Source organism: Alligator sinensis, unplaced genomic scaffold, assembly GCF_000455745.1.
Source record: "Alligator sinensis unplaced genomic scaffold, ASM45574v1 scaffold368_1, whole genome shotgun sequence".
Lineage (NCBI taxonomy): Eukaryota > Metazoa > Chordata > Crocodylia > Alligatoridae > Alligator > Alligator sinensis.
In genome coordinates this window covers 423,972-446,429 of record NW_005842025.1, presented here as the reverse complement: position 1 = coordinate 446,429, position 22,458 = coordinate 423,972, and the positions used below count along the sequence as shown (strand labels likewise).

The 22,458-nt window shown below is 49.8% G+C and overlaps 1 protein-coding gene across 1 annotated transcript; it reads right to left on the bottom strand.

Moving 5' to 3' along the window:
* Positions 1-1,685: 1,685 nt before the first annotated feature.
* Positions 1,686-22,197, bottom strand: E2F1 (E2F transcription factor 1). Its single transcript, XM_006022246.3, has 7 exons — positions 22,162-22,197; positions 17,326-17,416; positions 14,932-15,151; positions 12,702-12,854; positions 9,075-9,189; positions 8,281-8,488; positions 1,686-5,757 (listed from the first exon to the last, which is right to left on the bottom strand). The coding sequence occupies exons 1-7, from the start codon at positions 22,195-22,197 to the stop codon at positions 5,507-5,509; spliced, it is 1,074 nt and encodes a 357-aa protein (XP_006022308.1). The 3' UTR covers positions 1,686-5,506.
* Positions 22,198-22,458: the final 261 nt, after the last annotated feature.

Genomic DNA, 22,458 nt, shown 5'->3' with positions numbered 1-22,458 from the left:
GACTGCTGCATTTTAGGAAACAGCCAACAGATCCTGGAAATAAAGGCAATTAAAAAGGGACATAATATTGTTACAGCAGTTGAGGGAGAGGGGGGAATGAGCTAGTTTTGAGATGAAGCAGGAAAGCAATTAAATATTAAAGCAATTACTTGGGCTTAAGGATTTTTCTGCTTTGCAATAGAAAGCTTAGGTACCTCTCTTCACTAATTAAAGTTTGTATGATGTGTCTGCTTGACTTCCCTGCAGGTCCCAAGCAAAGGAATTACCCAAATTCATCTTTTTTGCATTTTAATGCGACTCAATTGTTTTTCATGTCTCTAAAGTGCTGCCTGTTTTCAAGCACTTGATATGCAGTCTCACTGATACCAACACTGGGACCCATTATTATTAATCCCAAAATGTTTTTTTGATGAGGAAGACATTTAGTTTTAGGGAGAGAGAAAGATCTTTTCAAAGCATGAACACTTCCCAAAGTCATCCATGCTCTGGTATTTATTTGCATTCTCTTTATTTTTTTTTCAAGTCTTCTTTCTTCTGTTCTTCCTGCTAAGCTTCAGCTCTGATCAGAAAAATCTGCTTTTCTATGGGCTTTGGTACAAGTAACAAAGAAAATCCCTCTCTTGCCATGGCGCACAGTTCAATTATAAAGAAAAATTGCCCAATCCTTTGTCAAGAGAAGGGTAGGTAAAGCCTTTTTGCCTTGTTTTCGATGATTTACTGTGCCAAAAAAGCCAAGCTCTAACCTCATGTTTGAATTTCTGATCCAATGAGAAGGCCTGGTTGTTGGCAAGACACTTCCTCTCTGGACACCGGATGCACTCTGACCAAGGATAACTAAGTTTAGCCAGCTTTGCAAAGCATTTCGAGGTCTAGGCAATGCTAAGTATCAATCAAAAGATCTGTCCAGCTTAGTGTCCCACAGGCTAACGTACTTGACTCATAGCTTAAATGACCAGGTACCCATTCACCACTGGCACATGTCTTGCTACAGCTCCTGTGGTGCAAGTTTGAGCCTCACTTCAGACACCTTAACTATGGCTACAAGCACTGGTCAGAGGAAGGGGTTAAGGGGCTGTGGAGAGGTAAGAAAATCAATGGGCCTCAGCTGCCAGCCTCAGTTTTGTCACAGCCCAGAAGTGTAATTATGGGAAAGTCATAGCCTAACTGCACTGAATTCTGGGGGACCAGAACATTTGGCTGCATCTTTTTCTACCTCCAAAAGGCTTTCACAGCACAGGATACAAACAGCAGAGACTTGTGAGAACCTCAGTCATGTCATACAAAGTGACAACATGCCAAACCCCTTCTCCCCCCAATTGCCACTGCTCCAGCTCAGGTAATCAAGGGCAGAGTGCAAGCCAAGTGATGGACAAATACCACAACACCTCCTTCAACACCTATGCAATGCCCAGTCTCTCTAAGCCAGTGGCTGTCAACCTTTTTTCATTTATTGGCCCCTAAAAAATTTTGAATGGAGATGCAGACCCTTTGAATTGTAAGTGTGGGTATTCACATACTTTTAATTGATCATATAGTCATCTTTTGTGGACCCCCAGAGGTACACAGACTACAGGTTGAAAACCACTGCTCTGGCATCCCCAACCCATTCCCTTCTGAGAGGGGCCAATTTCAGACTGCCCTTCCCTCCCCAAAAGACAGAGAGACCTGGAACCCGAGTTAGGAGATTCAGTAGAAATGTTTATTAAAACATGAAGCTCAAGAGTACACAAAGCTTGTTAAAAAGGCGGTAAGTGAAAGTGCATCTCCAGCTGTGGAGCTGATTGTCTGACTGCCAGGAATTGTAGCAGTTCACAGAGTCCTGGAACATGTCAGGAAAACCAGAAGCCTGAGAGGGAAACTCTCTGCCCAGGCACTTGAAAAAGGAACAAACTTGTTTCAATTCTCTTTTGCCCTTTCACCCTCAGAGGCCAATCTGTTTCCTGTTCATCAACCTGAGCCTCAGGACCCCAACCTTTAAGCCCAGCCTCTGCAGAGGGGCACACACTGCATGGTCCTTGGCTGGGCAGTGGAGCTGAAGAAATCCTATTCTGTTGTGCTGCCAGTTTTGTGAGTCAGAGAACCAAAACAGAATGTGCTTCCTGGCTACCTTGTCCAGGTCACTTCCTGGGCGAGGTAGCCAGGAAGCAAGGGGAGTGAAGGCACAGTTACAACCAAGTCATTTAAGCCAAGACAACATTGTAGGCCTCACCCCTTTGCTCCCCTCCCCAAAACTATCCACAAGGTTTGGTCAGTTTTTGTTCCAGTGCATTTAAGAACTAACTGCATTAGGTCTGCATCAAGATGGGGACCTGGCAGTTCCTACAGCCCCTCAAGGACATGCAGAAAGGGGACGTTCTATTGAGACGGGCAAGTCTCACCCTACTTGAAGTGCTGTCCAAAAAAGCACCTTGGAGATAAAAAGTTTGGTCCATTCCAACACTCATTTTCCTAAACATCTGGTTCCCTGACCCAGATCTCCAACTGGAATACCACAAGAGTCTTCCCACAGCACTGCCAGCCAACGAGGAGCAAAGGACCTGGGAAGCTTCTGAGAACCAATTATTTGACATCCAAGGGGTTCTTACATAAACTAAGATAGTTATATCATTACCTGACATCCTACTCCCTTGAGGACCGCTCACCACTGTGTTGAAAACAGTCAGCCAGCACTTCGCTTCTGGCAATCCCAGGAAAGCTTTGGTTCATGGCCTGTTTATTTCCATGCCGGAGCTGGCCCTGCTCATTCAGGTCTGCTCTCAACACATTCCCGTGTGTAAAGCAGTAGAAAAAGCCACTCAATCAGTGTACTCAACACAAGCTACTGCACCCACTGGCAGGGTCTGCTCGGTCTGCAACAGGCCATGCATCCTCTACTGCACAGTGGAATACCTATTTTCCTGAGTTTGGGATGGCTTCAGGACTCATGAAACCTGACCACTGGAAGAAGCACTCAACTATTTCTTGCTTATGCTTTGGTGCTGTGCTGAGAGAAACCATCCCCCTTAAGCTCCAGCCAGCCAGCTGGTAGCAGCATGTTTAGGATGTAGGAAGGAACAGGTGCAGTGCTTTACACAGCAGAAGCAGATCCAGTTATGAGGTCACATCCCGAGACTCCTACTGTAGTTAGGATCGGAGGCATGCAGGACCAATGGAATCAGCCATTCCTGCCAGGGCACTCCAATGCAAAATACCACATCTGTGCAGTTTCTCACCCCTTTGTACTAACAAGAGATTGAGCCCAGGACACACATTCACAGGCACCCAAATAGTATGTGGAAACAGTCTGTGACAACAGCTTCCTGCTGTTTCACAAGTGAGAGACCCCCATGTCATGCCTTAAGGAGGCACAAAAACAGCCAGGTTGCTGTCTCCTTCCCACCTTGGCCTGAAAGGGTCCCCAGTGTTAGCACCATTGCTTGCCCCGTGCCAACATCCTGGAGCTGCCTTCAGTTTCTCCCTCAGTTTTACTGTGCCTCCTTCACCTGGGTGATTAAGCTGTTCCCATGCCTCTTCAAATGCACTCCCACCTCTACCACCCCTTCCTTTTTTCTGTAGCTTTGTCTTTATCAGCCAGGTCTGCTACCCATTTTCTGTCTACAATAAATAACCCACTTTGCCCAATGGTTTGAGCTCCTGACCAGTCACAACATGGCCCCTACTTTTGGCCCAACAGCTAAACTACAATAAAGCAGCTAGTGCCCCCAGGGTCTTCCCCTTACCCACTAGCAGGCTTCATGCACAAGGAGCTCTGCCATTCTGTGTTTAATGGCTGGACCTCTCCAGCCTAGCAACACAGGGCACCCCAAGGCCCATAACTAGTATGCCAGGAAGTCGCCCACTCTGACACACTCACGCCTTCCAGAAGCCTCAGAAAGAGCTTCTAAGCCACATAAATAATAAATAAATAATATGCATTTATTTGAAGGTCTTGCAGCACTCTGAGGGTTGTGCTGCTGGCAGCGACTGATGGAAGCAGAGGGAGAAAAAGTGACTTGCCCAGCCTCTCAACAAATCCTTGACAGGACCAGATGGCACCCTAGTCCTGCAAGGAGACAAGCGCCACCTCTCTGCCTCCCAGCCCCAAACTAAACCCTTGCTGTACTCACAGCTCCACCTGGGAAGCTGTCACATCATCTACCCTGTACCCCGTGCCTGCAGAGAACCAGCATAGCTAATGATAGGGGCTTCCTAGCAGGGCACTGGTTTCTACAGATGCATTCCACCTAGGAAGTCAAAGCTGCCTCCAAAGGAATGAAAATAAATAAAAATCAAGGAATCCTTAAAGCTTTGTAATGAGGAACCACTGAAAGCTAAGAGCTCCACCAGTGCCACCCTGCATCCAGGCACTGCATGCCCCTGGCCTCCCTGCTCCTGCCGCAGAGCCCAGAGCTGACTGGAGTTCTACACGTTGTCCCTCTGCAGAAGGGAGCCCCAGCCAGTGACTTGTTAGACTAGGGCTCTACTTCTCTTCCAAAGAGGCAGCAAAACCTGCCCCCCCCCAAAGTCATTGGATCCAGCAGGCTTACTACCAAAAGGGCAAACAATAGTATGTGCCAAGATTCCTCCATCCCCATCCTCCATTCCTTATCCACAGCCACCCTGTCACTACTATTTACACTCCTGAAGGATTCCCCCTCCTTGCCAGCCAGAGGCCCTCATGATCAAGGCAGTTTGCAAGCTCTGGCATTCTCTGTGCAGCAGGTAGCCAGAATCAGGATGTCTCTAAAACTAGAGGGACATATCTTTGCCCACAGATGAGCTTAGAGATTGGCATAAAAAGGTCTCCATGCCCTCTTGGGCTCCACAGGCATCACACCTGGGCAAAGGACCTGACAGATGGCTCCCCAGATCAATTAATTGTTAAGGCAAGAGAGGGAGTGGAGAGGTGGGGGAAAGGCTCACGTACCTGGAGGGATATCTGGATCTACAGCTCAAGAAGCGACTTGTCTGAGATGAGAGAAGCCCTAAGGCAAGAGATCAGGGAATCTGAGGTGGTTTAGGGAGAATAAGTTAAGTGGCATTTGTTACTATGGCAGTGGCTACATGGGGTTGCAGCATAGCCAACGCAGCACCAGGAAGCACAAAGCTCCCTGCAGCATGAGCAGGTTTGCAGAGGAAAGCACACATGCCAGGGAAGGAGAGATGCTGGCCATACCCTGGGACCTCAGGAGAGCGCAACACACCTAGTGCCATAACCCTCATGCTTTCACAGCACAGCATCCACCAGCTTTGCACTTGCATGCCTCTCTCCCACTGCCACATCAGCCAAACCCCATTTACACAGGCATTTTCAAATAGCATTCACTACCAACAATTGCCATTGGCTTCAGCCCCCAATACCTCAGTGTCAGCTCTGATTATGAGCCTCCCCAGCCCAGACCAGCTGGTTCACAGAACCAGAGCCAGCCAAAACATTACATTCAGACGTCAGCATCTGAGAAGAACACCCGCTGCCCCCCACCCCAATTCTGGCCAGGGCAGGACAGGGAGGCTCCTTGGGAGATCATCAGAAGTCCAAGGGTGTGAAGTCCCCAAAGTCACAGTCAAAAAGTTCACTGATGCCTTCACCCTCCTCCAGGCCAAAGTGGTAATCCTGTGGCTGGGGTGGAGACAGGTTAATGAATTCATCTGGGAGGAAGCTGGAGAAATCGTCCTTGCTCTGCTCCAGCAGAGTATCCACAGAGGCCAGCGGTGACAGACTCACCTCATCAGCTGGACACTTCAGTGGCAGCACATTCTCCCCAGGCAGGAGAGGCTCTGTGAAGACATGCAATGGGTCACCAGGATGGGGCACATGGACCCAAGTGACAGTTCAGTTGAGATCACACCACTCCCAAGTCACCAAGTACCAATTCCCTCCCAAAACCCTATCCCAGCCCCTCACATCCCCCCCAATTCAGAGGGGAGTACTCATCCTCATCCCACCAGGCCCATTCCAAGACACCCCTCATTAGGAAAGCTCTACTATGCTCAGTGCTGTACAGGTCAGTCAACCCCTTGCCCTGAAGAATTCAAGAGAGAGAGGCATGACATCTGCAAGAGCATGTGGCACCAGCTAGCTCAAGAAACTAGAACCCGATGTTAAACATCCTGCAAGTCCCATCTGCTGGCTGCCTACGCACATGCAGTGTCTTTACACATGATCCGGCTGTGGGAGGTGCCGTAATAAAGGCAGCTCCAAAAGCCGCTCTAATTAAAACACCCACAGTGTCTCATGTATTCAGTGTCCCGTGCTTCAAAATGGGGACTGACTTGCCCCAAAGGGAAGTTTCTTGGTAGTCTGTCACTACGTGGCTGTTGTTCTGAGGGATCCCTAGCTTTTAGACTGGGGTTTCCAGCAGCATACCTCACTGCTTCATAAAGGAGGCCTCTCATTTTCCCACATTAGAAACTGAGACACAGGGCAGTGACTTTCCCATGGTCAGACCAGGACTAGAACTACAGTCTCCTAACTGACAGCTCAGTGCTCTGCCCAGTAGATGATGTGTTTTTATATTACATCCTAATTACACAAAACCATAGTCAACCACTACAAAGAGGTTGAAGCCCATTGAACCTAAATTCCTGGGCTCCTTGATGTTGTGCAGCAGCAGACATCACAGGCTAAAGCAAGACTTATGAGATGCAGCATTCCCTTAAGCAAATACTGCATTTGTCTTTCAGCACAGGGGACAAGGCCCTGCTCTTTTAAAAAAGGCAGAAATAGGAACCGGAGTTTACAATTTGTCTCCACACAATAACAAGTGATACCTCCCACAACAATCCTTGACTCACCTGCTCTGAGCAGTCCCCATTGTTATCATGCCCAGTCTCTTGGCCCCCTTCCAAAGGCTTGCATTCTCCAGCTTGCCAGAGACCTAACACAGGGCCCAGCACTGACAGGATCCCCACCCATGTTATATAGAAGGGAACTCTCTCTTTCCTTCTCAGCAGCCCCAGTTTGCACTGGCCTTTCCTACTGCTGTCACTAGCAAGAGGTATGCTTTATCTAGTGCTCATTATCAGCAGTGAGATATATGCAACAGAAGAGGGATAGGAGCAGGTGGGGACCCTGCACAGCACTATTCCATAGCCCACAGTCCTTTTCAGGGGCACCCACAAGGGAAAGCCCCAGCACAGGCACAGGTCAGCACCTCTGCACAGCTGTGCGCCAGGCTCAAAAGGTAGAGAGCAGTCCTGGCAGAAGCAGAATGAAGGAAGTTACGCAGCTGGAATTTATTCTTCAGAGAAGATTGGACAGAGAAAGGAAAACTGAGGCAAGGAAAGGCAGCTGGGAGGGCAGGGAGGGGATAGAGGGGGAAAAAGCAGCCCAGTGTTGTCATCCCCTCCTGTTTATTGAGGCAAGCTGTGCCCTTCAGCAGGTGGAGAGACATCGGTGCTAGCCATATGGCACAGAAAAAGCAGGACAGCCCAAGCCACAGAACTGTTCTAGGTGATGACGGGCCCCCACTGTGCTGCTGCCCCCACTGTCTGCAGCCACTATCATAGCACCTGCAATTCAGGGGACTCCTCCTAGAAGTCTGTAGTGGGGGACATGGCCTTCTGCCTAGGATCTCTTGAGAATTTATTAACAACCTTTTACAGGAACAGGACATTGGCTGCTGTGGTTCCCAATTTACCTGTGGCGAATCAGGGTGGTATGTCTTGTGTCATGTCAGGGTTGAGGACACTTTTATAAAGAGTTTAGGTTATGGATTGTATAAGATAGTTTGGATAGGGATGATCCTGCCTCAAGCAGGAGGGTGGACTAGATGACCTTTGCAGGTCCCTTCCAGCTCTACTTTGCTGTAATTCTATGACAGATGAGATCCAGGCCAAGAACAACCCCAACCAAACTAGACACAAGGAGTGGCTCCAGCACTGGGAAACCAGCTCCAGGTTCATGGAACAGGCTTCGGAGCACAGAAGCCTCCTCTGTGGGAGTCCATTTCAGCATCACAAGAGCCAAGCACCACTTCCATTCCCAGCCCTGATGCTTCCAGAGCTGACTTAGGAAACGTCTCCTCCCATTTTTCAGCCCAGGATCCTCAATGTAAAACCAACAATTCATACAAGCATGCAGATTTAGCCTGCCTAGCAGAGCTGTGGTTAGATTGTTCCAGCATAGCAGATCCAGCAACACACAGCAGGCCCCCAGCTTCTGTGTCCTCCTGAGCTGCCCCTAGTGTTAACAGCTCCCAGAATAGGAATCTCAGCAATCCAAGCTTCCCCAAACCATGGAGCACATGCTGTCCTCAGATGCAGGAAGCTGGAGAGCATGCCCTGCCCCCACATGCTCACCTTGCTCATTGGTCAACACTGGCATATTCACATCCTGGGCAGGGTGTAAGAGCGGGGATGTCACCACTGTTTGAGAAGAGCCTGGGGTTGAGTCCTCAGGGGCTGCTTTGAAAGGACTCTTAACTGGGCTACAGACTCCAGAGCTGTCTTCAGGGCACAGGAACACATCAATGGGGCCCTGGGTGCTTTTCAAAGAAATCTGAAAAGCCTGAGAAAGAGCAGAGAGAGCAGCTGACATCCAGGGGACACTCAGAGACAGCCAAGGGAAGGCTTGCAGGACAGCAGTCCTCTTTGAGCTGCCACCAGCCCCTCAAAAGTTGGAATGAGCCACAAGCAAACCACTGCAGGTGGTATGGTGTATAAAGCTCTGGAGAGCATATCTTCACACAGCCCCAGACCAGGGCTGTCCAGCTTGTGGCCCATGGGCAGTATACAGTGAAGGAGGCACTCATGCTGCATGGTGTGTTTGTGGGGGGGAGGGGAAAATGCATGACAGGCCTGCAGAGCATGTGGTTCAATGCAGTGTGTGGCCCCCTGAGCTGGACAGCCTTGGCATAGACTGCTCTGTCAACAGGATTAGTATGGGTCTCAGTCAGTTATTCAAGACTTTTCTCTCCCTGCTGATTCAGCTCTTTTTGTAGTCAGGGACCCTGCCCACACCTCCACAAGAGCTGGGATCTCTCAGCAGTACTGCACACATGGTGGAGGGAGGCAAGCTATGAAGTCCCATAGCTTTCTGTAGAAAGGTCCCAGACACTGTCCCTCCCTCTCACTGGGGAGGAGTATGTGCTTACCTCTGTTGGATCCGAAACCTGTAGCTGAGTCTCCGGAGGGGCTTTTATTACCATCACCATTTCCTCAGAGGGATCTGCAACGCTTCGCAGATCTTGGCAGGTCACATAAGCTGAGGTGCAGTACAGTCAAGGACCAGTCACTGAAAGGTTGTGCCTTGTGCTGAACCAAGAGGCAGCTTTACAAGATGGCACAAGCCAGCAGGGCCTGGGAATTGGGTATCCTCAGACCCTAGTTGCAAGCAGCTACCTAAGCAGTAACTGACTCAAGGCACGTGAATGATTATCAGGCTGTAAGTGACCCAAAAGGTTCAGATGCTAGACAGATGCATCCCAATAGGGGTGCCCCAACTTCGCGGGTATTACAGAGATGGGCATAGCAGACACACCCATGCTAGTAGTGTCCCTCTTATACACCTCACTACACTTCCAAATTACTTCCACACATAGGTAACTGTGAGCTTCAAGGCTACATAATCAGACTGACAAGTGGTTGATATTCATAATCCCCAGCTGAAACTGCTCAGACACAGAATCTAGTACTGCCACTGCTACATGGAACAAGTAGATCAGACAGACACACAGGTTTCTTGACCCAGAAACCACTCAAATTCTGCAGAAGCACAGGCTTAACATGCAGGCGAGTCCTGATAAGAAAAGACCTGGCTGCAGTATTTGCACATAGCAGTTCCCAGCTGCCTTCATGGATTTCTAATAACATAGCACTTAGCAGGCAGACAAAAAAATCCAAGTACCAGATGTGACCTGTGCTGACCTGTCACACTCACTGTGCCTGAATGACATTCAAAAGGTGAGGCTGTCCTAGGTAGGCCATATTAAAAGATTTTCCTTGCCTTTCTGGATTACTGGAGTCCTAGAGCACCTGGCAGTTCAACTTTACAGCATCTCCCAGCCCTCATGAATGCAAGCTACTTTACTGCAGGCTAAAGGCAGTTCACAAATTGCTTACAGCACTGAAAGTCATGAGACTGCTGGCATAAGCTCCTAAAGCACATAGAAAACATAGCAGTTGATAGGCCCACGTGGTTTGGAAGACGGGCTTACACTAGCACCAGAGGAGGCACTGACATCTGAAGTTAATGAACCCTGCTTAGAGAGAGGCACTGTTGAGATTGGGGAAGAAGGGAGAAAGATTCCAAATGTATGGGGTTTGTTACTACACAACCTAAAAGATGAACCAAGATTTCCACTCCTTTAAAATATTAATGCAATAAATGCTGCCTTGGAGATGCCACCTCTCCAATATCGGTAACCCAAAAGCAACTGAACCCAAAAGAGAAACTGACCGACCACTTGCCGAAATAAGCAGTCAGGATTAGCCACAGAGAGCCAGAGCTCGAAAGTCCTTAATGTTCATCTTTCAGGCATTGTCCTCAACAGGTGGGCTCCTTCATCTGCTCCCCAGATTACTCAACACATTTGCCCTCCATCTATCAACAGTATCCATCACATCACTGGATGAAGCAGCTCCATGCAATACCAATGAGATGGCCATTGCATATTCTCTACTGATCATCATGCTTTAGTCACAGTAAAGAACAGAATTTCCATTGGAACAAAGAGAGCAACTCCTCTGCAACCCTGGCACAATTCCCTGGCAAGACATCTGTGACAGGCTCACAACCACTGTACTGGTTGATGGGCATTCCCTGCCCCCTTGGGCTGCATTGCACTGGGTTTTCCCTCTGGAGATGGTGATCGGTGGTTCCCAGAGGATCCAGGGGAGACTTTACTGGTGTGTCTTCTGTAGGGCTCCTCCACCCCTACACCCTGCACTGAGTACTTCCCCTGTGAACATAGATTGGTTCAGTGCCTGGTGCACCCTTTCCTCACCTACCTTTGGGTTTACTATGCCTCCTGGTGAGCTGGCTTTCTGGTTCAGATTTTCCCTGTCCTGCCACTGGGCCAGGTATGGCATTCTCTGCTATGCTTGTACGAGGTATGTGGCTCCACCAATCCCCTGGCAGCATGCTCTGGGTTTGCACATGCTGTCAGGGTGTGGTGCCAGCAGGGCTCCTGGTGGGTGCCTAGAACACGCACTGGGTCGCCTTCTCCCAGCCCCATCTGACCCACTCAGTGCCGGCTGGCTTAACCATTGGCCCAGACACTTGGACTGCGGTGATGAAGTATATTGGGCAGAAGCCTGTCACAAAATCCTTCTAGCACAGGGGTGGACAATTATTTGGGCTTGTGGACAACATAGGGAATTTTGCTGAGCTGTTGCAGGCTGGGTCAACACTGCCCCACCCCCCCCCAAAAAAACTCAACAAAACTCCCTATGTGGGAGGAGTGGGGAGCAGTGTTTAGGTGCAGGACAAGTGTGTAAGGCCAGGATCATGGGACAGGGTCAGAGTGGTGACAGTGTGGGGCCAGGGCCTTGGGCAGAGCTGCATTCTGCTGCCCTCATGCCCCTGCAATGGGCACAGGTTCCACAAGCAGGGACATGCAGGGAACAAATTATGACTCTGCCTTGGGCCCCAGCCCCAGACTGTCACTGCCCCAAAATCCCAGCTCCAGCCCCGGATGCCATTCCCCAACTGCTTGCTCACCCTGCCTGCAAGGCTCCAGACCAGTCTCCATGGAGATCCCAGGATTGCGAGGCAGTGACAGCGCAGGGCCAGGGCAGAGTCACAATGTGCTCCCTGCACATCCCTGCCCACAAAACTAGGGCTCTGCCCCAGCCCTATGCTGTCACTACCCTGCAATCCCAGGGACTCCATGGAAACTGGCCAGAAGGCATGCAGGCAGGGTGAATGGGTGGGCAAGGAGCTACATCTGGGGCCAGGGACCCCATGATCTTGGGGTGGACCCTTTGATCTTGGGGCAGTGAGAGCATGGGCCCGGGGCCAGGGCAGGGATGCAATCTGCTCCCTGCATGCCCTGCCCACAGAACCTGTGCCCATGGCAGGAGCATGCAGGCAACAGATGGTAGCTCTGCCCTGGGCCTTGGCCCCGCACTGCCACTGCCAAGATACTGGGCTCCCCCCCCCAGCCCCGCCCACCCTCCTCACTCCTGGATGCCACTCTCTGCTGGCCCACAGCCCCATCCCAGGTGCCTGGCCATGTGCCCTACCTGCCTGGGTCTGATCCCTGGTGGTGTAGGGCAGATGGGCCACGCTACCTGAGCAGGAGGATTGGGTCTGGCAGCAGCAGCTGGAAGGAGCTGCCGCAGGGGCTGCCAGGAAATAGAGTCTGGTCACCAAGCCACCCCAGCCCTGTGGCACACTTGGAGACAGCAGGATCCGCTGTGTGTACCACATCCTGCCCTGGGCTGACCCCTGCGCTGAGTGGGACCAAGGAACCTACTGGGGGCTGGGTAAAAATCCTTTGGCAGGCTATATTTTGTCCACCCCTGTTCTAGCTCTTTCTTCCTCGGAGTCAACTGCAAGCTTTTCCCCACCTAACAAGACAGAGCAGCACAACTCAAACAATCTTCTCCCTGAGGCATCACAATACTGGTCTCCTCCAGGCTGGTGCATCTAGGCCCTGAAGGGATTAGCTGTCAGATCTATAGCTGTGCAGCTACTATTCAAGGCCAGTGACAGCAGACAAAGCTACCAGACTGCGTTGCATAGAAGTGCTACCTCTGCTCTGCTCAGACAAGGATATTGCTGATTCTCAGGGTCTTCAGTGAGGAGCTTGAGCTGGATGGTGCATGTCTGGATGAGATCGTCCAGGTGCCGCTCAGCTGCCTGAAGGTCCTGGACTTCCTTCTCCAGCACCTGGTGCTGACTGGATGTCCCCACAGTCAACTGGCTACCCCTTGAAACAGAGCACATGAGTCAGTCACAAAGCACATGGGTCAGTTGCGTTCATGAGCAGTTTCTTGCTAACCTTCCCCTGCACTCTGGAGTGGGGTTGACCCTTGACATCAGTGGTTCTCAACCTTCTTAGGTTTAAGGCACCCCTAGATAGATTCACAGCACTCCTTGGAAAATGCCAGCTCTTTTTTTTCCCCCCCCACTCTTATTGGCTACAGAAAAATAATAGAACAATTTTTCTGCAAAGACCTCAGAAAGACCACATCAGGGGAGAATAGTTTTCATGCCATGAATGCAAAATCTCTTGGTTTATCTTGTGAATGTTTGCACAGCTAGTAGTGCTATCACTGCACAGTGTCCTGGAACCCCCTTGAAAAGATCTCAAAACACCCCAGGGTACCGTGGCACCCTGGTTGAAACTCACTGCTTTACATGGATAAAATATACGCAGTTACATAAGCAAGCCTCAATCGCTACCTACCCCCTTCTTGGGTCAGACGTACCTAACCTGCCCCTCCATTCAACCCACAAACATGCCTGCACACACACCTCTTTTGACTTGCTGGCCTACCATGTGACATTTCACTAAGCAGAAGGATCAGGCAGGGATTTTGATCCCTGTCCTGGCCCTCTGACCCATCTGACTGAGGCATCTGTCTGACCCATCTGACTGCCCTGCCTCTTCCCCCCCTCCCCCAGATTGGAGTCTTCCATGTCCACCAGGCCCAGCACATGCATTCACCAAGAGGACAGCAATTCTGCAAGCTGTGATGGCTTCTCCATGATCCCTCCTGGACAAGTCTCCCTGATCTCTCTCAACCCCATGGGCAGATAAATTCCTACTCTTGCTGCAGATCTTGCTTTTTGCAGGGAAGGCAGTCACATCTACTGCCCTATCAGCAGCCAGCCATTAGAGACATTTACCAGGCTACCTTGCAAGCCTTGCCACCCCATATCTACATGACAGGAGCCAGACTGGAGGCCTCCTTAAGCTCAGCTTCTATGTATAAAGCCCCAGGGGCCACCCACCACAGACCTGAAGATGCCAGATAACTGGATATTGCCTGTGAAGCATCTCTTCACAAAGGGGTACTCAAAAGCCACATGCATAGTTCAGGCAGAGCCCTAAAACTGGTCCAAGAGAACCACTCCACACTCCCTGCCCTCGCAGCGACATAAGTGACTTTTAGAGCCGCTACTCTGAGATGCAAGCCTTGTGTTTCTGGATGATGTAGGCCTGACTGGCAGGAGGTCAGGGTTACTTATTCTGATTTTAGGAACAGGCAAGTTCAAGCTTTTTTCCCCTTCTCTAGCAAGTTTTAAATTGGATGGATGTTCTTCAAGTTCAAGCCCTGACTGGGGCTCAGATCTAGGTTCATTTCTTGAATTGGCCTCAGACTTTCTGCTGGACCAGGCCCCAGCTCTCCCTGCCCGACAGCTCCCTGACCCCCACTGCAAGGAGGTAAGAATTATAGTAAATGAATTAGTTTTTGAAATGGGGTGCTACTCAATTCACAAAAGTTATGAAGGAATGCCTCGAGTCTGAAAAGGTCTCTACTAGTCTAGAGAAGGGCAAAGGGATAGCCATGGTTCAGAAATGGGCAGAAGACCAGCTCCTTTGGAAGCCCATGCCCCCACAGTGGAGTTCTCAAGACCTCAGGAAAGGAAGCAGAAGGGGCAGGAGTCACTCTGGAGTCCCATGGCATGCATTTAATACTGAAAACAGGGACTGAAGTATTTCTAGCTACAGACAGTTTTTAATTATTTGAATCAACCAGGAATCACAGCTGTGATCTAGTGCCTACACAGCCCCATCCTAGGCTTACACCAGTCTGTGACAAACCCCACAATCATTCTGGAGGACCATTCAGTGATTGACACAGGTACAGTCTGGAAACTCCACCAGTTCAGGTCACACAAATATCCAATGCATTCTGGCCAGTGCAGGCAAGAGCTGCTTTGCCCAGCCCTCAAAACAGCAATCACGCAGGAAACCTACAAGCCCCAGAGGCTTATGCCTGTGATGACTGTGCTAGATGGTAGCTGAGCATGATGGGAACACTGACAGTGGTACATACAGCCACTGGATGTTGTTCTTGGATTTCTTGGTGATGAGGTGGATGCCCTCCAGGACATTGGTGATGTCATAGATCCGCCTCTTTTGTACTTTCAGGACCTCTGCTGCCCAGTTCAGGTCCACCACCCCATCAGGCGACTGGTTCAGCAACTCGAGGAAACGCTTGGTGGTCAAATTCAGAGAGGTTTCATAGCGGGATTTCTCCCCAGGAGATTTTGCTCCTGCAATCAATTAAATACACTTGTTAGAGGTCTATGCAGTTGTGACAAAGGCACAAGAAGTGTGGCCCCTTCTTTCATGAGACTCCTGGCCCTTTGGAAAAGGATTAAAGAGAGATGATGCTCCCATGTTTATTCTCACTTTTAGATTCACCATGGCCTGTTTACATGTTAGAAGTTGAATTCTGGTTTTGGTTTGCCAGGATCTACCCTATTTTGCACCATAAATGAGAAGCTTTTCCATGTGATGACTATGATCCGCACAACACCGCAGTAACCCACTTGCCATCTTAACCCTTTGCTAACAGCCTCTCCGCCAGCTTTCAACACATAAACCAACACCCATGGCCCAGTTAATTTTTGCTATAATTATCACTGGATGCTTTAATTATCAAGGCCAGACCTACTCCATCACCTGCATAGCATTCACCCACGAAAAGCCTGAGCATGCCAACTACTGCAGTAGAACAGGTCCGACCCTCTGGAGAGCCACCTCAAAGCCACCAAAGACCGAGCTTGCAGAATCGTGGCCACACCTGTAGCTGGCAGTAAAAACACCCAACTGTGTGTTTGGCAACCAGCATATTAATGAGCTAACAAGCATGATGTAGCCACAACGGAAACCCAATTCTAGAGTCAAGAGACTCAAAAACAAATCCTCATTATTCATGACCTCTCACTACTTATCACAATTGCAGAATGACTCATCCAATCAGGAAAAGGAGACAGTGCCTTGGGACCTATATACTTCATCAGAACAGTGCAAGCTGTAGGTTAGCTTATGACATAAGTGAGTGGCTGCCTCAGAGGCAAGAACAAGTTAATCTCAGCTGGCAGATGCATATAACTTTTCAACAAGCAAATCATGAATGTGAGAGGAGCTGAACTTCATTCCCTCATTCCAATTGTTCCCCTACCTCCATCACTGGGTAAGGAAGGGCATTTAAAGCTGTCACCCATGCAGCTACATAGTAAGAATCTTGGTTTGTTTTAAAACTGCTAGAAAGCTCAAGCCATGTGGGCACAATGACCAGGGATTACTTTTTCTCACCTGGACCTAACATCCCCACAGAAGGTCAGAGGCATTAAAACCTCCTTCAGTCATGATTACAGCTCAGGCCCCTCACGCTAATGGTACCCGACCTACATGTCAGTGCAGACAGTAGCAGTTGCTCATCTTTAATGTTTGGGGTAGTCTACAGAATATGAGTGGCAGCCACAAGACTAAAGCTGGATGCCAGCATCTGTAGCCTTCCCATCCATTATTGTAGTCCAGCCCTTCTGCAGAGAAGCCTGGGACATCAGAGAAATACTCACAAGCTCCAGCCAATGAAGAATAGAACTTGCAAAGAGAAACAAGCAACTCAAGGACCCTACCTATAATGCAGAGGCATGTGAAAGGTTGCTACAAAGCAGCAGCTATACTCTTCACACAACTGGCTGCACAGGAGGCTCAACTGCTCAGGAGTCAATCACATGCACTGAATTTTTTTTAGTTGTCTTAAACCAAAAGGATTTCTCTAACATGTCTGCATTCTCAAAGGGCTTAGGCAATGTGGGCATAGCAAGATACAGAGTCAAATCCTCCCCTCAGAGGAGAGGAGAGTGATCAAGCCATGGTGATTAAATTACCCCACATGCCCAGGAAGATTCCTTGCTAGGTCAAGGGAGCTTAGAGTGTTGCTGCTGCAACCATACCTATTGTGTAGACATAGGAAGCCATCAAGCTCCAAACCTATCAGCCCACATCTCACCAACAGTCTCCACATGTTTATTTCTGGGGGCACTTGGGGAACACTCTCCCAAAGAGGCCACCATTGAACTGCAAATAGGATAGGAGCAAGCTGGGGGGAGTGTCAAAAGCTGGCTGCTGACACATTCATGTCTAATCCACCAAGCACTACCAAGTATTCAAGCTTTGCATTCACATCCACCGTCCTTCACCAAAGCTGGGCCAGCTTTGAAAGTCCCAAGCCCAGCTCTGCACAGAGCAGCCTGAAGGCAGACAAGAGGAAGTAGGAGGCACTGCAGACCCCGATCACCTCAGAGAGGTAACGGACAGCATACCCCATCCCAGGTACCACTGCTTAACTGAGATGTGAAACCAGCCCTTTAGATAGAAGATGCACTGCCTGGAGGGAACTCTGCCCTGGTAGTGCAGGAAATGGTCCCAGTACCTTTGACAGGGTTTTTTGCTTTCCCCCGGGATGGCTGGAAACTCTCTGCTATGTACTGGTGGTCAGTCTCCAAATCCAACTTCCTCTTCACCTGAGAGAGAAGGAAAACTTGTAACAGACAAAAAACCAAAGAGAAGCTCTCCCCTTCCCTGCAGGACCTCCCAGAGCATGATCTAACAGCAACAGCCAAGTTACTTCCACCTGCACACCAGAGATATCAACAGATATTACTGCGCCTCTGCAAAAGGAGTTTGTTCTCAGTCTAGTTCCTTGTTGGCAAATGTCCATCAGAGAAGGCACTGCAGTCAGTGCATTGTTGGTCTCTACAGAGAGGGCAGGGACTTCACTGCTATTTAATTTCAAATGCTAATAGTGTAACCCATAGTTTTGCATTAGAAAGCCAAACTACCACCTTGAGCACAAGACTGGCCAACTGATTTTAGAGTGGGGACAAAGACCAAGTGCCTTTAGCTACATACAACACCCCAGAGCATTATGACAGGTGAAACGAGCTGAAAGGGAGACTCAAAGTCCTGTTCACCAACACAGCCAAAGAACATGAGCCAGGTGAGAGGATACAGAGCTGAAAGGGGTTCTGATCCCACAGGAAGGGCAATGATTTGCTAACTCTTTGTGCACATCTCCCTGCTGTACAAGCCTGCATACCTTACTCCCCACTGTCAAACAACAGGCATTGAGGATGTACCAATGGGCTGTGTAACTCAGCCATCAATCCCCTATGGCAGAAGATGCAGAATCTCCACAGGCATGCTGAGGCAGAAGTCAGATTCCAACTGGTCAGCTTAGGACAGGCACAGGCAATTATATTGGGCGGAGGACTGCTTACTGAGTTTTGGCAAGCTGTCGAGGGCCACCTGGATAGCCCTGCCCCTCGACAGGTGCCCCACCCCCTGGTCACCATCCCACCTCCTAACCCCTGACCTTTGCCACCAGAAGTCCCTCCCTTTGCCTGTGGAAGTACTCCTTTCAGCAAGGGGTTTTGCCATTCTGGAACCAGAAAAATACCAAATTATATTCCAAAAAGTGAACATCAACAACTTTCATTAATTTTATTTCAAAAAATTATTTTTGTCCTGATTTACATGTGTTTGTATAGTGTGATTGCACAATAGCTTAAAATGAAGTCTTACTCTTGTATGTTGCCAGGGGGTGAGTATAGGTTTGTGGGGGACTGTGGGTGTGTGGGGTGTTAGGGAAGGTGTGAGTATGCCTGTGGGGGTGCATAGGTGTGGGGTGAGGGAGTATGTTGGGTATGGGGTTAGCCTGCACATATGGCAGTGCAAGGGGGTGTGGGTACTTATGTATGGTGCAGTGTGCGTGTGGGATTTGCCCTATGCACATGCACACATGTGGGCCCTCTGCTCCTTGGTCCGGTGAGGCAGCCAGAAGCCATGTGGTGCCGGAGAAGTGCGGGGGCAGGAAGGCAGGGAAATGACTGGGGGTGGGGTGGGGCGGGGCTGGGCTGCTGCTGGCTCCCCCGGGTCCTACTGCCCCTAGCTCCTGTAATCTTTGATAGGCAGCCAAGAGCAAATAAGTATTAATTTACTAAAATTTTTAGGGGCCACATGGGCCGGACAGAATGACCTGGTGGGCTGGATTCGGCCCACGGGCTGTATTTTGCCCCTGGCTTGGGAGGATGGTATTGACCCTTACAGTTCTGTCCTGGTTACTCTTCCAGATCTCATGCATTTCTAAAGCATCTACTGCTGGGGTATTCAGTTGACATACAGAAATCTGGCCCTGCCATCTCTTACATTCTATGCTCTTTTCCCATTCCCATTTGGCAGTATGCCCTGTTAGGCTCTGTTAAAAAGCTTCCTGATGGGGCTGTTCTTCAGCCAGGCCTCTAGCTACCCTCAGAAGCAGTGACAGCAAATATTGAGGAAATATGGCTAGGGAGGCAAGGAGGAGCAGGGCATAAACAGACAATTGAGAAAAGAAGGGCCTCAGGGATGAACATTCTTGCCCATCTTTACATATTCAAAGCTGTGGAACATAAAAGCTAAAGATCAAAGTGTTTCCCATATGACAGAATTCAGAGCAATCCAATTAAAGAAGATGTCATGCCAGAAGTCATATAAGTCATGTAAGTATATCTGAGGATTGCAATACCCCACCCCCACCCAGCATCTCAGGAAGCTACTGAAGGGGTCTTGCCACCAGACATTTAGGAACTCTTCAAAACTAAAGATGTCTTGCTACAGCAGATGTGGACCAAGGGAAGGAGAAGAAACTGGAACAGAACTCTGAAGCACAGACATTCACCCCCTTGTTTTATATAAGTATTGCCTTCAAGAAAAAATGGTTGCCAGTGCTCAGGAGTTATACAGGGTGTCAAACTAAAACTGCCCTGTTGGAGGTACCCACTCAGCAACTCAGATTTTTCTTGGTTCTTTCATAATAGAGCCACTGCCCTTTCATGCACCATCATACAGTTGTGCCAATGTGAGCCAGGACAAGCTATGAAGCTCTGATCTTGTTGGCTATACATCACAAACGAGGAACCAGCCAGGGAATCAAAGCCTTGCCATAGCAACCTCAAATCAAGCACCTGACTTGATCACCCAGGAAGTTTGTGTCAACAGGCAAAGCAGAAGCTTCACACTGATGCTTCAGCAAAATGCCTGGGGCAAATGTTCAACCACAAGAAACTGGAGTTTCAAGAGCACTTGCCAAGACTTCTCATGAATTTTTACTGCACCTGCTTCTTACCTCTCTTTAGTGAGAGATGAGCTGGATCATGAAGGAAGTGGGTGGGAAAGAGGGAAATGTGGTAACTGAGGCCTGTTAACAGTGGGAACACCCCAAAAGCATGACTGTGGCTGGGCTGGACACCTCCCTGCAGCATGAAGTCTCGGAAACACACATGACAAGAAGCAACTTGACTGTTCAAGGAATGAGCTTGGCATTGCTCATACTCCTCCAGATATCTGACTGTCAGGTTAAGCTACACACAGGCAGGAACCACCCCCTTCCCAGGAGCTTGAAAAAGGAGTTTGGACCCTGCTGCTCATACACGTGTGTGTTAAGAGCTTTGCTGACCACAGGCACCAGGCTGCAGTCTGAGAGGCTTTGAGAGGAACTCCTCTCAAGAGCACCTGAGAACAGCAGGTCACTTTGGGAGGACTCTCCCAAACATGGGCTCAACAGGAAGCACAAGCCCAAGCACTAAGCATGACAGCACAGAGGAGCAGTAACTGCATGTTTTCCAACCCTCCCAAACAACAATATCTTATTATGGATTCCTGAACCAAACAGCAGCCTACAATTAAACCAAAAGGATCAACTATAAAGCTGTTGCCCCCTGCAGGCCCCTCTGACTAGAGGGATGGGCTGCTGCAGAATAGTGTGTTTCAAGGGCAAAGCTTTCTCCTGGCTCCCTATCCCCTCTGCTGAATTAAAGCATAAGGATTCCAAACTGGAACAGTGACCAGTCTCATCTCAGGATCCATGGCCAATGATGCACAAGGGCTTAAGATCGTTATCATGGACTTGGCAGTGTACAATTAAAGGTGCGTTCCACACACAATCTGTCTCTCTCGGGACCAGAACTGCAAGCCCTCCTTGCTTTACACTTGATCTCGCCGGAGATGCTGGCCTTTTAAATCAACCTAGTAAGCCCTGTAAACAAGTCAAGACCCCAGAAAGAGGGAGAAAAGACTACTCCAGTGATCTCCCTTACTTCAGTGGTCTCTTATCTTGCGCTAGGAAAAGCATGGGCAAACCACTGTTTTCAGTGAGGCTCCCTGAGGAAAAAGGGGCACTGCATGTAGCTTCTGAGCTTGCTTGGAGAAACAACAATGGGAAGGTCCCCCGGTGCTGATGCTGGAGGAGAGAACCCCTGTTCCAGAAATCTTACCCTGAGGATTTAAAAAACATTACATCTCAGGGAGAGCAAATAAGCACATGCAAACAGACCCCACCCTGGGACAACAGATTTCTGCAAGACTGTGGCCTTAATATCCTGCAGCAGGAAGTGAAGCCTTTACATTTATACTGTTGCAGACTTTTGTCATAGCAGCTCAAGGAACTCACTGAGCTCTGGGAACCAATGGAGAGGCTTGGGGGCACAAATAAAATGCACTACCGGGATCTGGCCTTAAATGGAGTTCTGCTATAGCGAGGACCCCACTCTCTCAGGCTTTCCATTCCCCAGCTACTTATTTTCCCAGGTTTTCAAAAGTCAGCATTCCTCCCTCCTGTACAGGGCACATCACTCCCTTACGTGTTATCTACCTCACAGGCAGATGTATCAGGGCCAGAACTTCCACATCCTCCACTGCAACCTGTTCCACTTCACTACTTCACAGCAGTTATCAACAAAACTGGAAATGCATCTGAAGACAGCATGAGCTGCTGCTTTCATTTCAGGCTTCCTTTATGCAGTGCTGCCCACTTGGTAGCTCTGTTACACAGCCAGAAAACAAAGTGTGGCAGCCTTGCTCGGGGCATCTGCCTACATCACCTAGCTCCGTATTCACAGTGTGCTGCCCTGCGTGGTGCCCATGGGGGCCCAGCCGGTGCAACACCCGAGCGGAGCCCGGGAGGCCAGTCAAAGCCGCCAGGGCGCTCTCCTGAGCGAGGGGCAATGAGGCCAGCGCGCGGGGAGAGCGGCTTATGGCAGCCCCCGGCCGAGCTCCCCTGCATCCTACGCCCGGTCCGCTCGCCGCCGCGTTTCCGCTGGACTGCGCGGGTTCCCCACGGCAGCCTCGCCCGCAGCCGCCCCGTTCAGGCGCAAGAGGCGCCGCGTGGCACAGCCTCGGAAAGCGCCAGAGGCAAGCGCGCGGCGGGGCTAGGGAGTGAAAGCGGCATTACCGGCGGGCGCCCCAGGGCGGGCCTCTGCGGAATCATCCCAGTTCCCCAGTTCTGCAGGCTGTGACTTCAGCAAGATACCTGTATATTACGGGTGCACTGATTGTCCGGTACCAATGGCCTAATATTTGTCACAACCCAGTGATTTTGGTGCCTCGGCACGATGGAATTTTCCCGCCACATGAGAGCCTCTTGCACAGCAAAGGTTTTTGTTGCAACAGAAAAACCTCGGTGCAAGAGAGTTCCCGCCATTTGAATGCAAATTTGTGTCCCGCTATTGGCCAGTTCTAAATTATTCCT

What these genes read in the sequence shown, in the direction of transcription:
- E2F1 (XM_006022246.3), bottom strand. Translation starts at nt 22,197, where the DNA reads ATGATTCCGCAGAGGCCCGCCCTGGGGCGCCCGCCG. An exon ending in GAAGACCCTGAGAATCAGCA is followed by an intron (nt 9,190 to 12,701) that starts ATATCCTTGTCT and finishes ACTGTACTGCAC; the next exon opens with CTCAGCTTATGTGACCTGCC. An exon ending in AGGTTTCGGATCCAACAGAG is followed by an intron (nt 8,489 to 9,074) that starts GTAAGCACATAC and finishes GCTCTTTCTCAG; the next exon opens with GCTTTTCAGATTTCTTTGAA.